The 15,988-nt window shown below is 42.8% G+C and overlaps 1 protein-coding gene across 1 annotated transcript in view; it reads right to left on the bottom strand.

The window, feature by feature from the left end:
* Positions 1–14,213, bottom strand: part of Ppp2cb (protein phosphatase 2 catalytic subunit beta) — a 19,536-nt gene extending 5,323 nt beyond the window's left edge. Inside the window, exons 1-3 of the mRNA XM_027391283.2 lie at positions 14,053–14,213; positions 2,370–2,579; positions 1,002–1,175 (exon numbers count right to left, since the gene is read on the bottom strand). Of these exons, the coding sequence (XP_027247084.1) occupies positions 1,002–1,175; positions 2,370–2,579; positions 14,053–14,154 (486 nt within the window). The 5' untranslated portion in view covers positions 14,155–14,213. The remainder of the gene's footprint in view (positions 1–1,001; positions 1,176–2,369; positions 2,580–14,052) is intronic.
* Between the last annotated feature and the right edge of the window lie 1,775 nt (positions 14,214–15,988).

A 15,988-nucleotide genomic window follows, 5' to 3' on the forward strand; every position in this document is an offset into this window, starting at 1 on the left:
CTTTAAGGCCAATAAAGACCATTGCTCGAAAAACTTAAATTTTTTTCATTTTTTTTTCTGAGACAGGGTTTCTCTGTGTAGCTTTGGAGCCTATCCTGGCACTTACTCTGGAGACCAGGCTGGCCTGGAACTCATAGAGATCTGCCTGCCTCTGCCTCCCGAGTGCTGGGATTAAAGGCATGCACCACCAACGCCTGGTGAAAAACTTTAAATTTTGATTAAAATATAACACCTAATAAATTCAGGTTTTCATTCAATTTATCAAGTATATGCAAAGTATTGTCATTTTAATTATTGCAGTATCCAAAATTATGGCTGGGAAAATGTGGACTGTTATAATCAAATTATACTCAAACCAGCAAGCCAAAGAGTATCCGTTACACCTTTAAGGACACTGGGCCTTTTTCATTTAAACACTGCAGTCTTATTGTATGTTTTACATATGGATTTAAATAAGCTTACCATGAAGCCTCTAAAATGGAAATAGAAAGCCTGTATAATGTCTTATGTATGCATCAATACATATGGTAGAAACAGTATCCCTTGATAAAAAATATACACCCATAGACTTAGGCATTTATTTACACTATCCTCACACTGGCACATATCTTCTTTGGACAGAAGGCTTATGGGCCAGGGAAAGCAGGGCCCGGTGTCCCTACAACTTGGGAGCCTAAGTTAAGAAAATTACAGTATCAAGCTGTGTTGGGTACACTGAGTCTAAGCCTGGGTAGCTTAGTGGATTGTCTCCAAAACACACATATACAACCCCCCCTAAAAAACCAACATCAACAGACTAACCAAACCATGGGTCTGTGGCTCAATGGCAGGGCACTTGCTAGCATGCACCAGACACCAAGCCCCCAGGTTTAATCCCCAGCATTGTATTAAACAAAGCCAGAAACTTGTATCTTGTAAATACAGATCCTGAGTTCCTGATAGAAAGTATTTTCCCATGTTTAACCACCTTCTGTAAGACATAGTTACACACACTTACACACCTGTCCATCTACTAAAGCTGTAAGTGGAAGATAATCAAAGAGATCTGTAAAGTATTTCCATACGTTGGCATTTCCATACTTTCGTAGACATTCATCATAAAAGCCATAGACTTGGGTGATCTGCCGGCTTTCATGATTTCCTCTCAATATTGTAATACGCTCTGGATAGCGCACCTGAAAGAAAAGGAAAAGAAACGTGGTATAATCGTATCTCACCAGTATTGTGTTAGTTTTAACATCAAAGTCATTTCTTTAAGTAGTTCTTTTGTCCATTTGTAAATTAACTGTTAGCATTAAGGACAGGTATGTAAACTATATATGAGACAAGTGGATTTTATGCTTAGATGGGTCCCCTCATCTCATTATGAATTATGTCAATTTCCCAAGATCCAAAAATCCCAAGCATTTGTTGAGCTGGGGCAGGAGGCACAAATAGGAAGTAGCTAGAGTAATCTTGTGGGGAAACTGGATCAAGAAAGAACTAGATGGCCTAGAGCAAAGAATAAAAATATTCTTTGAGGTGGGAAGTTTTTGCTATGAACTGCAAGTAGGTCAATTCAGACCAGACTAAAAGGAGAGCAAGAGTTCAGCTCTACTGACTGTAAGGAATTAAAGAAGACAGAACACACAGAAGCTAAACGAGGAGATCTCTCATCTGGCAGTGTGAAGTGGTGAGTGTAGGGCAGTAAAAATAGGAAGGCAAGAACAATGGACCTTTCATGGCATAAATTACAGAATTGCTTAATGGTTCCATATGACGAGTAGTAAGTAATTAAATATAATTCAGAGTTCAGTTATGAACAATGCAAATGTTACACATTTATCAGAAGTAGATACAAGTTTAATGCATTAACCTCTCTCTCTCTCTCTCTCTCTCTCTCTCTCTCTCTCTCTCTCTCTCTGTTTTTTGAGACAGGGTTTCTCTGTGTAACAGCCCTAGCTGTCCTGGAACTCGTTCTGTAGACCAGACTGGCCTCGAATTCACAGAGATCTACTTGCCTCTGCCCCCGAGTGCTGGGATTAAAGGTGTGAACTACCACCACCCAGCTAATTTTTATCTCCCTTTAAAAGATGTAAAGCCAGGCTGGAGAGATGGCTCAGAGGTTAAGAGCACTGGCTGTTCTTCCAGAGGTCCTGAGTTCAATTCCCAGCAACCTCAGGGTGGCTCACAAGCCATCTCTAATGAGATCTGGTGCCTCTTCTGGTGTGCATGTATGCTTGCAGGCAGAACACTGTATACATAATAAATAAATCTTAAAAAAAAGATGTAAAGCCAATGGTTATTTAAGCTGAGATACATGCAGCACTACCATTCTTGCTTTTGGCCTAATGTGAAGCTTACCCCTTACCCATTTTCACTAATCATACCTTTAATGCTACAAGAAGAGTCACAGTCTCCACAGAATAATAACCTCTGTCTACGTAGTCACCCATGAATAGATAGTTGGTATCTGGTGATTTTCCACCAATTCTGAAGAGTTCCATAAGGTCATGGAATTGGCCATGCACATCTCCACAAACAGTAACAGGACAGCGAACCTCTTGTACATTTGATTCTTTTGTTAAAATTTCCTTAGCCTGTTGGAAAAGGAAAATCAACAATTAAAAAGATTCAGTTACACATTTAACAGCATTTCTTACTTACTGAAAGAAAATCCAGGGGGAAAACCACTTGGAAGTATGCCTTGTAAAAATAAAATAACCCGACCTGGCAGTGCACACCTTTACTCTCAGCACTCAGGACGCAGAAGCAGGTAGATCTCTGTAACTCAAGAGCGAGTTCCAGTACAGCCAGAGTTACAAAGAGAAACCCTGCCTTGGAAAACCAAACGAACCCCCCCCCCCAAAGCACACAAAGAGACACCCCGACTTATGGCTATAATAGCAAAGACTGGCAATGACACGTCTACAAAGATGCAGACAACTTGAAATCCTTAGGTAAGGTAATAATAATTCAATTATTCATGGCAACATTACTCTTTTACTTAAAAGATGTATTTTTACTTTTTGTGTCTGGAAAGCAGAGGGGAGCATCAGATCCCTTGGAGCTGGAGTTACAGGTGGTTGTGAGACATCTGACACAAGCACTGGAAATGAACCCAGTTCCTCTGGAGGTGCAGCAACCGTTAGTAGTCAAAAAAGTACAAAGTAATGCCCACTAAGTCATGAGTTGACATAGCATAGGATACCCAACCAGATTGAGAGTGATAACCAACCATTAAAAGAAAAATAATGCACTGCTATGTGCTGTTATTTTGAAAATACTATGCTTTTAAGTCAAAGAAGCCAGAAACAAATGATCATGTGGTATTATGACTTCACTTATCCTTACATCCAGAGTGAAAAAGTCAAGTCACAAAACCATGGGATCTGTTTAATTAAAAGAAAAAAAAAAAAAAAGCTTAAAAACAAAATGAAGCAAAACCGTTATTGAGTACAATGCAAGAAGCCATCAGATCTGATGGTAACTATAGTACTTTCTATAGCCTGAAAAATCATCTTGCTGTCACCAAATCACTGCTGCCCAGCACAGAAAGAAGTACTTAAAGCTATGTCAGGCGAGACAAGCCCAAGCATTAGTGCAGGGATGCTAAGCACAGGAAGCAAGAGAGCCTAGCACAGTGCAGTAAGACTGAGTAAGACTGGGAAAGAGGCCTTTCAAGAGCTTAGTCACTCCTGGGACACAACTGTCAACCAGACAGACTAGTAAATGATGGACTAGTAAATGATGAGTAAAAACAATGCCAGCTACACTAAACTCACCTTAAACTCCCTTCTGAGTCCCCTGCCTCCAATTCTAAAGGGCTGTCTGGCTTACATGGTTCAATTTTCTATAAAGACCATTAACTCCACATTTGCTTTCTAGAAACTCTATGTTCTACTGTAGTAATCCAGAGTACTGCCTTAGGATACTGTCTCAAAGCCAAAATTGCAGTAAGGCTTGTCCAAGCACTTGCCTCCACAAGCCTGAAGATGACTTGATGCTCTGGACTTAAGCAGCAGGAGAAAGCTCTCCTCACACCTTTACATTAATGCTGTGGCATGCACCTTCCAACAAATAAATGGAAATTTAACAACAACAACAAAAACAAAACACTGTAAAATAGCCAAGTTACTGTACCCTCAGTCTGACCTAAACCAATTGGTTACACCCAGCTGCCGCCTCCTCGCTGGTTACTATTCTAGACAAGTGCTTCCCTACTGAGGCACATCCCTACCCCCATCCTTTTATTCTAAAGTAGCTCTAGGCAGCGACAATTCTATCCCAACAGTGGGGACCTATGTACAGTGAGTGCACTAAATGTTTTCAGCTGATTCTGCCTGGAGAGCTAACCTCTTATTTCTGCAAAATTCTCGTCATTCAAATCTTCCAACTCAAGCTGCTGAGATCAGGCCTTAGACTCCCCGAGAGCTGTGGACAGTGGAGCCGGTACTTTTCCTCTACTGCCCTATGATTAGTTAGAACGAAAAGAAGCAAAGGCTCTCTTCACAGTGCTAATGTAACTGTGTGACCTTTATACCCTTTTAGACCAGGTATCTAGGGGCCTATGTCTCTAAAGCATCCAGTCCTATCTTTCCCATGAATAAACAGCTTTTTTTGTTTGTTTTTGTTGTTTCTTCTTCCCCAACTATTTCTCTGAGGGCTGATTCTTAGTTATGTGACAAACATATTCTCACTACCATATTACTGAAATTACTTGTGTATGTGTTCACACACAAGCCAGGCTGGCAGTCCTAGACTGATGCAGTTATTCAATCTAGTAAAAACACTGGAGAATTATAGCCTTTTACATCCATTTAAGAAATATTCTTGGGTCTAAGGGTGTACTCAAGTCTGTCACTCCCCTACTGCCATAATGTATTCCCCGAAGGCTACAATGCTTGCCTTTGGTCACACACAGTCTTCCCCTCTACACATGAATGAGCTTCCACAGTGCTCATCTCTTACTCTCCAGGCAAATTCACAGAAAGTAAAACAGAACAGGCAATTTCTGAAACAGTCTTACATGATGTTCTGACAGTCTACAGCTGGGCTAAAGAGATGGCTCAGTTCCCAGCACCTACATGGTGGTTCACAACCACTTACTCCAGTTCTAGGGGAAGCCAATGGCCTTTGCTGACCTCGATAGGAACCAGACACACATGTAGTACCCAGACATACAAATAGGCACAACACTAATATACATAAAAAAAATCAATTTAAAAAATTCTACAAGGCTGCCAAGCATGGCAGCACATGGCTGCTATACCCCACTCTGGAGGCCGAAGAAGCAGAACCTGGAGTTCTGACCATCCTGGGCTACATAGCAAGACCAGTTCAGCCCAACCCAAAACTTTGTAGTTAATGAAAGCATGGCGCCTCTCTTTCTTCACTGTTGGCAGGCTTTCCCATAAATGACTTATTGTTTCTTCTTTTTGGGATTTGGTTTTATTAAAAGACAGGCTAGCTTCCAACTCACTGTATGACTGAGAGTAACTTTAAACTTCTGATCCTTCTCCTCCAACATGAAGTGCATGCTGGGTAAACACGCCAACAATTAAGCCCTGTCCTACCTGCCCCCCAAAAAACCCAGGGAAATTAACCCTTTGAGTTTAACAACATCAAGTATCTATATGCCAAGCAACATTAAGCTTTGAAGGTATACTAAGAATAAAATCATATACTCTTAAGAAGCAAGTTATGGATATGTACACAGACTAGATAAATGAAAACTGTTTTAGGATGTTAAGCGTCTGGTCCTGCTTTAATGTAAACAAAACAGCACAAACAACCTTCCATTCCACATAGAAAGAAACCAAGGCTTAAACTATTACATACAGATATGTTCATAGCAAGGCACGGTTGTACATGCCCACATTCCCAGCACTCATGAGACTGGCAGGAGAATGAGCTCAAGACCAGACTAGCTTGCATAGTGAGTTTTAGGCCTTGTGAGATCTTAACTCAGAAACAAAACAATCCACAAACAAACAAGGTAAATTAACAAAGGTTAGAGAAAAAGCAAAAAGCATGTTGTCTTTCTCACATACCTACCAAGCTTGATTTATAAAAAAGGGAGGAGTTTAAAGCTACCAGACTGTAATGTGCAGATTTGTTTTGCTGCATGTATGTCTGTGTGTGCCTGGTGCTTGAGGATACAAGGAGGGCATAGGATCCCCTGGAACTGGAGCTATAGATAGTTGAGCTGCCTGGTAGGTGTTGAGACTTGAACCTAGGTCTTCTAGTAGAAGAATAGTCTCTGCCCATGGTTGACATTTTTAAAAGCAAGTTAGGAACTACATTAAAAAAAAGAAATCTGGGGCTGGAGAGATGGCTCAGAGGTTAAGAGCACTGGCTGCTCTTCCAGAGGTCCTGAGTTCAATTCCCAGCAACCACATGATGGCTCACAACCATCTGTAATGAGATCTGGTGCCATCTTCTGGCCTTCTGGCAGGGATACATTCAGACAGAACACTATATATATAATAAATAAATAAATCTAAAAAAAAATCTGAAAGTACTACCTTTTCTGTTTCTGTTGAGACATGGTTTCATCATGTGCCCCATATTGACCTTAAACTTACAATCCTATTTCAGCCTTCTGGATGCAGGGGTACAGGTGTGTACTACCATGTGTGGCTAAAAATGTAACATTTAAAATTACAAAACAAATTTCAAAAAGTAGTAACTACATAAGCAACCACCCTCCTATACCCACACAATGGATTTTTATCCTGCCATTAAAAGGAATGACATACTGATACATGCTATAAAGATAAACCTCGAACTACTGAATTGTACATTTGGAAGAACTTTTTTTGTTTGTTTTGTTTTGTTTTTGGAGACAGGGTTTCTCTGTGGCTTTGGAGCCTGTCCTGGAACTAGCTCTTGTAGACCAGACTGGTCTCGAACTCACAGAGATCCGCCTGCCTCTGCCTCCCTAGTGCTGGGGTTAACGGCATGCACCACCACCACCCGGCGGAAGAAGTAATTTTTAAAGAATGAAGATTACATTTCAATATTTAAAAATTGAGGAAAAACTTCTGAAACTCAATGTGAAACACGGCTGCAACGGGAAAGGTCAGAAAACTAGCAAATCTCAATTCTATTCAATTATCTTTCTCAAATAGAAGCAGTTCTTTCTCATTTGGCATAATTCTTTTTTGTTTTGTTTGAGACAGGGTTTCTGTGTCCAGGAACTCTGCTCTGTAGACCAGGCTGGCCTCAAACAAGAAATCTGCCTACCTCTGCCTCCCGAGTTCTGGGACTAAAGGTGTGAACCACATGTCCCATTCATCTGTCACAATTCTAATACATGTATTGCCATATCCATGGTTACCAATTAGGCCTTCAACAACATGGTTTGAATGTCAGTTACCAGGACCAGTGGGTAACAGATAAGAAAAAGTGCTTGCCGTCAATTTGATGACCTGAGTTCTACTCCTAAGACTCATATGGTAAGAGAGCACTGACTCCCACTTAGTGACACACATTCAAATGCATACACACTATATACATATTTGTGCACATGCACGTGAGCACACACACACACAGTGTATGTGTGTGTGTGTGTGTGTAAACACAGTACTGCAGTATTCTTGTGTGAACACAGGTGAGTGTGGAGGCCAGAGATTGACACCAGGCGTCCTCTATTGTTCTCAGTTTTTCAGACAAGGTTTCTCACTGAACCTGGAGCCCACATATCAGGCTAGATGGGCTGGCCAGGCAAACTCCTAGGATTCTATCTTCAGCACCCCCATGTCTGGCTTTTACATAGGTATTAGAGTCTAAACTCAGACCCTCATGACAAGTACTTTGCTCACTGACCCAACTCCCAGCTCCATCAGTATTTTGTGAGCAAATTAAAAAACAATTTTTTACTGCTAGTCTATAAATCATTTGAACAACTACTGTTTCTTTGCTTCTTCTTCTTCTTCTTTTTAAATCATAATTAAAGACAAATGATGTCATTTCATTTGAAGCCTGTGAATGGTCCATGCACAACTGTTACCAAGTTCACAAACCACAATTGTGTTTTCCAAGTATGGCCATGCTCACCACACAGCCCACAGCACTGAAGTGCTTCACGCAAATATATCCATCATCAACATCCACTCTGCCCTACATCTCTCTTCTACCTTGATTGGTCCTAATTTGTATTATTTTCCAATTATAGTAAAAAATTATAATTGTAACTTTAACAACTTCTAGGGAGTTCTTAAGAGTCCTTCCTGTACCTTACTGAATGTTACAGAGAGTATCAAATGTGGAGTGTCTTAAGTTATTGTTACTTAAAAAAAGCTTTTATTTTTGTCTATGTGTGGGTATGTGCATGTGAATGTAGGTGCCTGGGAGGCCCAAGAAGGAGTTGGAGCCTTACTTTGGAACTGAAGTTACAGCGGCTCCTAGCCACCATGTGGTTGCTGGGAACCAAACCTGGGCCCTCTGCAGGGGCAATACAAGCTCTTAACCCACGAGCTACCTCTCCAGCCCTCAATTTTTCTAAACTCTTGAAGTTGGAGTCAGAGAAATGTAATTCTGGGACTTGTGCCCTCTAGCACAAGTAAGTAAATTTTAGGACAGTGATGTTCAAAAACCAAGCCTACGTTTTATCTTACCTCTGTCCTCTAAAAAATCCTTTCATTAAAACAAAAAACAAACCCTGATTTTAATAATTGATGCATTTTGGCTTTTCTGAGACAGGGTTCTCATTAGTTTAGGCTGGCCTTCGACACTCAAGAACTAGGGCTACAGGCCTGCACCATCTGCATGTTTATATAGTCACAAAGTCAATCATATTAAAGATTTTAAAGATGTGGGCAGAGGTCCTTGCCACTAGGCAACCTGAGTTGATCCCAGGGACCCCATGGTGATGTGAGGTGACTCCTGGAAGTTGTCCTGACTTCTCATAGCTACAACATGCATATATATAAATATATATATATATTATATATTATATATATATATATATATTGTGCCCCTACTTCCAAATAAATTTTTTAGAAAAAACAAGGATGCTAGATTATTACAGAAGACAAAAGATACAAACCAAGTCCAACCCTGAGCTCTCTCTTCTTAGAAAGGTAACAATCTATACTATACAGACCTCCTTTCTAAGGTTAGTATGACCAACAATAGACTTGAAAAGTAATGTTCAGGAAAAGGTAACATTTGATCACCAATAGTAATACCAAAAAAAAAAAAAAAAAAAAAAGAATTTCACAAGTTAATTTTTTTTTTTTTAGATTTATCATTTCATGTTTACATTGTTTTGCTTGCATTGTCTGTGTACCACATGTGTGCCTGGTGCCCCAAAGAGGGCAATGGATCTCCTGGGACCAGAGTTACAGACAGTTGTGAGCTGACACGGGGGTTTTGGGAATAAACCCTTGTCCTCTACAATTGCTCTCAACTGCTGAGCCATCTTTCCAGCCCTTAGCTAAGTTATTTTCAATAACCTAGACTAGGTTTGTATTTCATTATTTACTTAAGGAAGTAAAAGAAAGTCAATTCAAAACCCCTCCTTAACATGGATTCGAATTTCTTGTGATTCTAATACTTGTGATTCAGGCATTTGGCTTCATTTACCAAGCCCATCAAACTGGCTTCGTAATGAGCTACCTAGTCTGTTTTGTCCCTGGCACTACATAACCAACCCACAGCAATACTACGCAAAACAAACTGCAAGGAAAAAAAAAAAAAAAAAACCTAAGGGAAAATTTGAACAAAAGTTATACGATGCATATAAAACTATTCAATGAAAATAAACTTTATAATGTTAATATCTTTATCTACCTAGTCATATTTTACACATCACTGATTTTACAAAGTCCACTTTTTTAAAGATTTATTTATTATGTGTACAGTGTTCGGCACCAAATCTCATTTCAGACTGTTGTGAGCCGCCATGTGATTGCTGGGAATTGAACTCAGGAACTTTGGAAGAGCAGGCAGTGCTCTTAACCGCTGAGCCATCTCTCCAGCCCCCCAAAGTCCACTTTCTAGTCACTAGTTTATGCTAGTTAGTCTCATGTTGTTTAATTTCTTCACCTGTCAGTCTAAGCAGGGAGTGGCTTAGATGGGCTGGAAAACTCATCTGCTCAGTCAGCATATAAGCTCATCCTACTGTAGCCATGCCATTCTTTGGTATAGCCAGAAACAGGTTCTACATCCCTGTATTTCAGACTTTATCAATGGACACCAAGGCCGGCATTAACCCTGTTCACATAAAACTCTAAAATGTTTACCACCACAGTGTCTCACACCTATCATCCTAGTGCTCAGGGAGGCAGAAGCAGGTGGAGCCCCCAGAGTCTGAGTCAATCCTGGTGAGTTTCAGGCTAGCCAGAGCTATGTAGTAAGACCCTGACCCCAGTAAAAAATGAAGTAAAATGAACATAGCAGTTATGCCTTTTTGTTTGTCTTTTTTGTTTTTGTTTCTTGAGGCAAGCTTTCACTACGAAGCCTTGGCTGTCCTGAAACTTGCTATATAGCCACTTAGGGTTTTTAGCACTTACAACCACCTTGTTTTTTTGCTTTGGGAGATAAGGTCTGTTCCATGTAGCCTGGCTGTCTTGGAACTCATTACAGAGACCAAGCTGGCCTCTTCTCACAGAAATCCATTTGCCTCTACCTCTACAGTGCTGGAACTAAAGGTGTGTGCCACCACACCCCGTTAAAAGCACATTTATTTTTGTTTAAAGTTGTATCTAGCACAGAGAGTAATGGAGTATCTCAACTGACATGCTCTTTCTACAATGATCTGCTCTTCCACTTTAGAGGTGTGTGCTCTTTCACAGTATGAACTTAAATTTTCAGTGTCCGATTAGGAGGCTTTGAAGCCAAGCTATGAAACACACCATCAATCCAACATAGAGTTCACATGTATTTCTTACACTTTTGGTTGTGAGCCTAGCCTTTAACTGGGAGCTATCTCTCTAGCCCTAGAATTTACACATTACTTCTATACTAGCCTCAGGTTTTCTGATTAAAGATTAAAACAGGTACCTGCCAAAACAGGAAGCAGCTCCCCCCTCTTGCCCCTGGATTATCGTACAAACATTCTTCAGTTATAAAATAAAGCTTAACAGGTCAAAAAAATTTTTTTTACTCTTCCCAAGATGAGAGTTAAATATAGTTGTAGTCACAGAACGTTCTGGCTGGGCCAGCCTGGCTCCTCCAGCACACCATCTTTAAAAGCTGCTGTGCACACTGTCATCGCAGGAAGGAGTTCCAGAAGCTGTATTTCTGCCCACAGAAGAGTCAGACTCACAATTAACTTCAGACTCTGGGCTGCTAATTTAGATGAGCGACAGCCATTCACTTCAGAAGGCAGACACCTTTCTGTGCTGGCCCTATGGAAGCTATTTACCCTCCGACAGTGGGAAGAGCTTGACCGCCATTACCCCATACAGGGCCTTAACAGGACCACTTCAGTTACTTCCATTTCAGACAAGCTCAATTATGATAGGAATTTAATTTCTAGGGGAAAAACCTTTCTTTCTACAGAGTGCTACAGCAAACAAAATATAAAAAAAAGCATATCATTAAAAAAATTTGGTGGGCTAAGCGTGGTGGTGCTCCCCTTTAATCCCAGCACCCAGAAGGCAGAGGCAGGCAGAGTTTGAGGTCAGCCTGGTCTACATAAATGTTCCAGGGCAGCTAGGACTACATCCTGAGACCTGCTCTTCATAAAAAGTTAATAACTCTTTTAGCCCGAGAAATGGCTCAGAAGGTAAAGGTACTCGAGGCCCAAACCTGAAGACTTCAGTTCGATCCCCAGGGCTCACATAAGGTGGAAGGAGAGGACCTTCTCCTCACAGTAGGCCTCTGACCCCTCATCCGCCTGCCATGTGCACTACAAACACATTATATACATACACACATGAAAAAACTAAAAGACTAGCCAAAAGGAATTAAAGGTAGGTGATGTGCACGTCTGACTTTCTCCTACATCCTTCCTACAAGACATTCTTGCTCTGGAAAGGTAGAGTATCCACAAGACCAACTGGGAAGTAAAGTTGTTTATTTTATAACATTGCTATAAACCCCAGTAGTTTGTGTGCTGAAGGTAACAGGAAACACGAAGTTTTGGTTAGGGCCACAAAATCTCCTTTCAAGTCCAATCACCAGAAGTCTCAACACATCCATTTTACATTTCTTTCCCAAGTGGAGTGACAACTGAAACGAGCTGAAAAAGCACATAGCCTTTCTCATTCGCTAGTGTTCCCTGAGTGCTCACTTACTGTGGGGCTGCATGAGGAGCCTCTTGAGATCTTCCACCTGAAAGAAGCTAAGTATCATCCCTGCCTTAGATAGGCATCGGGTGTACTGAATTCCAACAGGCTGACTGAGACAGGATGGCTCAGCAGGTAAGACCTGTACTCTCTTACAGAGGACCAGAGTTCGGTTAGTTCCCAGGATCCCACCATCACGTGGCTCACCACCAGCCAGTTCCAGGAGATCTGACGCCTCTGAATTCCTCAGACATGAGCACCAAGCACGCAGACACATAATTAAAAATTAATAAACCTTTAAACCTATTACAAAAAGGGACTAGGGACTAAAGAAAACACACCCATCTCCCCCCACACCACAGATGGTGAAAAGGGGCATTAAGAAGCCTCTCCTACAAGCAACTCCATCCTATGCATTAGAGGAGGAAGGAATGGGTGATACTCTGTGAATTAGTGTTCATCTGCAAAGAAAACTCACTCACAGCCTAAGATGTCAGCTTAAATTCACTACATGGTGCTACGAACTGGTAATCCAGATTTTTAGAAGCCAAGGTTAAAAGAAAAACGATTTTTTTAAAAAAGCAGATTCAGAAAGCTTCCTAAGAGTTTAAGACTCAAACGTGACACTTCACAGCAGTGGAACAACCTTCTGCAAGGACGGATCCTAAAATTACTACAAAGTCAAAGGGGAACCCTGAACTGATTCAGCCACCTCTTGCTCTGTACCTTCAGTTTTGGATGTCACAATTACAATAAGGCTGACTGACTCAGCCAATTTCCAAACTGGACAGCTCGGTGACACTAGCTTGAGAGAGATCATCTAAAGGGTTAATTTTGAGAATTATGAAACTATAGGTTATCACACAAGAAAAATAAAAGTTAGCTGAGGCTAGAAGCAAACACTTTCATGGTGGGGGGAACACCATTTTCTCCACAGTTCTACTTGAAGACACTCTCCTGGGCTAAGTATTGAATACAAAAAGGACTTGGACAACACCGAACTCTTGAAAAACACTCCATGGGTTATTGCCCCCCCACCCCTAGTAAAGAGTGTTTATAAATAAGATGGACAAAATTCTTTAGTAGTATCCCGACTTCTAAGAAAAATGTATAGATTCACGCGTGAAATAATTAACTCCTTTACTCTTTTGTGGGACTCTTTAACAGGAAAATACAGGGACGAGATTTAGTCCAAATATAAAAGAGGAATGAAAAAGTAGACTTTAAAAATTCCAGCAATTAATAAATCAGTGGATACAGATTTCTGAAAGCTACGGAAACACGATCAAGAAGGTCTTTTCCCCCCCAATCCATCACCTGCAAGGTCTAAGGATGTGTGTGTGTGTGTGTGTGTGGGCTACTCGCGGTAAAAATGGAAGTAACTTTCTGTAATGTTGGAGCTTATAAATAGCACACATCCCAGTTCTCTTTGCCAGTAAACACGGATTCCAAACTCAACACCTGCTGCCTTCTTCCTGAAAAAGAAACCATCCGTCCCAAGAGCCACTCACCACCAAGACCACAGCCACCACCAGCCTCCACCGAAGTGAGCCCGGCTGAAGGGCCGCCTGCCATCACGCCCACTAGTGTGCAAACAAAAGCTTCATGCACTCCGTGGTTTTCGGAGCCCCCCTCCCCGCCCCCGTCACCCGCGAACAATCCCACGCTAACCAAGTCTCAGTGTTAACGACTTTGAGGAGAGTCGTCCGTGTCTTTAGGAGGCTGCAGCTGCCTGATCTTCGGGGGGGGGGAGAGGTCCCCGCACCCCACTCCGCACTCCAGGCGGGGCCAGGGCCCGTTTCCCCCGCGCGCGCCTCCGCGGCGGGCCGCCTACCTTCTCGCACAGCGTCCGCACTTGGTTCTCGTTCAGCTGCTTACACTCGTTCAGCTGCTCCACCCACTGGTCCAGCTCCTTGGTGAACGCCTTGTCGTCCATGGCGGCGAGCCGCGCGTCCCCGCCGCCTCCCCCGCCGCCGCCGCCGGCCCCCGGCGGGACCACCGAGCCGCGGAGCGCGCAGCCCGCGCCCCGCCCAAGCCCAGCGGGCAGCTGCGGGCCGCGGCCTCCGGGAGCTCCCGCCCCGCCCCGCCCGGCCCGGCCACGCGCCCCGGGGCGCCAAGGGCACACGGCTCGGAGCGCGCAGCGCGGCGCGGCTCGGGGGACGCTCCGGCCCGACCGCGTCCGCCCGCTGCCTCCGCCGCCGCCGCCCGCAGGCCTCTCCGCGCTCTGGCCCGGGTTCTCTCGCTCTTTCTCTTCCCTCCCTCCGGGTTTCCGTCATCGCCCCGGCATTTCCGCCGGGAAAAGGCGAGTGGGCGGGGCCGCCGGGCTCGGCTCACGAGGAGACGAGCAGCGCCCTCGCGCGGCTCGGCGGAGAAACGGTCCTCGGGGGCCCCGGGCCAGCGTCCTTCCCATTCCTCCCTCTGGGAATCCGGTTCTAGCCTTGGACCCCCGTCTGCGCCGGGGAGCTGGGAAGCTTGGGCTTTCCTCTCAACATTTCACAGTCCTAGAACAGGCACTAGATCTGTATCGAGTTAGTTTCTACTCTTAGCACTAATTAGTTGCGAGGCCCCAAATCTCGGACCCTTTCTTGTTTGTTTTTCGAGACAGGGTTTCTCTGTATCACTTTGGAGCCTGTCCTGGAACTAACTCTGAAGACCAGGCTGGCCTCGAACTCACAGGGATTCACCTGCCTCTACCTAAAGGTGTGCACCACCACCGCCCGGAGATAAAATAATGTTTTATAAAAGGATTTATTTATGTCTATGTCGCGTGTGTGCGGGTGCTTAGGGAGATCCGAAGTGGATCTTGGAGCCTCTGCAAGAGTAAACCTTTTAAACTTTTTTGGTTTTTTTGTATGTTTCCATATAGAGTTTCTGTGTATAGCTGTGGCTGTCCTGGAACTCGCTCTGTTGACCAGGCTGGCCTCGGTCTCAGAGATGCTCCTGCCTCTGCTTCCTTAGTGCTGGCATTTAAAGATATATATATATATATATATATTATATATATATATATATATATATATATATATATGGCTAGGCTTAACCCCTTAGCTAGCTAATCTCTCCAACCCATAAAGTGATTTCTAAAGTTATCTGTGGCCATTCCAGCTTGACATTCTTTGCTGTAACTGATACTTTGGTTGTAATTAGTGATTTCTTTATATAGCAGGGGCTAGCCACTGAGACCTTGTAAAACTGTGCTAAATGACCATACTTCCTCTGTCTGAACTGTGTTCAGCCTCTGCTGAACTCAAGTGGCAAACAGCACCCTTTATCACAAGGCGTGTTCCTGAGTAGGTTTTGCCACTTTCTCAGCATGGGGTAACCCCCAAACTACCTCAAGTGGCAGATTTGTCATCACTTGAAATAAACACAATCTTTGTCAGTTGTGTAAATAGAATATTTAATATCATGAGGGGGTCCTTTGTGCCAGGGCACAAGTCTGCAAGTCAGAGAAAAACTTTGTGGAGTGGGTTCTCTCCAGCTTTAGGTGGGGTCTGGGCATCACACTCAGGTTGCAAGGCTTGTACGCAAGCACTCTGACTTTTTTTTTTTTTCTTTTTCTTTCTTTTTTTTTTTTTTTTAGACAAGGTTTCTTGTATTCCAGGCTAGCTATTTGCTCTGTGATTGGGGATGACCTGACCTTGAACTAATGCTCCTGTCTCCACCTCCTACTACACCTGGCTCAAAGCTGAAATGTAAAAAGTGTCTGTTCAGTAGTTCAGCAATATATTAATTTCCTTATTTTAGAGAATGATTGCAGAATTCATCAA

The sequence above is a fragment of the Cricetulus griseus genome (genome assembly GCF_003668045.3).
Source record: "Cricetulus griseus strain 17A/GY chromosome 1 unlocalized genomic scaffold, alternate assembly CriGri-PICRH-1.0 chr1_1, whole genome shotgun sequence".
Taxonomy (NCBI): Eukaryota; Metazoa; Chordata; class Mammalia; order Rodentia; family Cricetidae; genus Cricetulus; species Cricetulus griseus.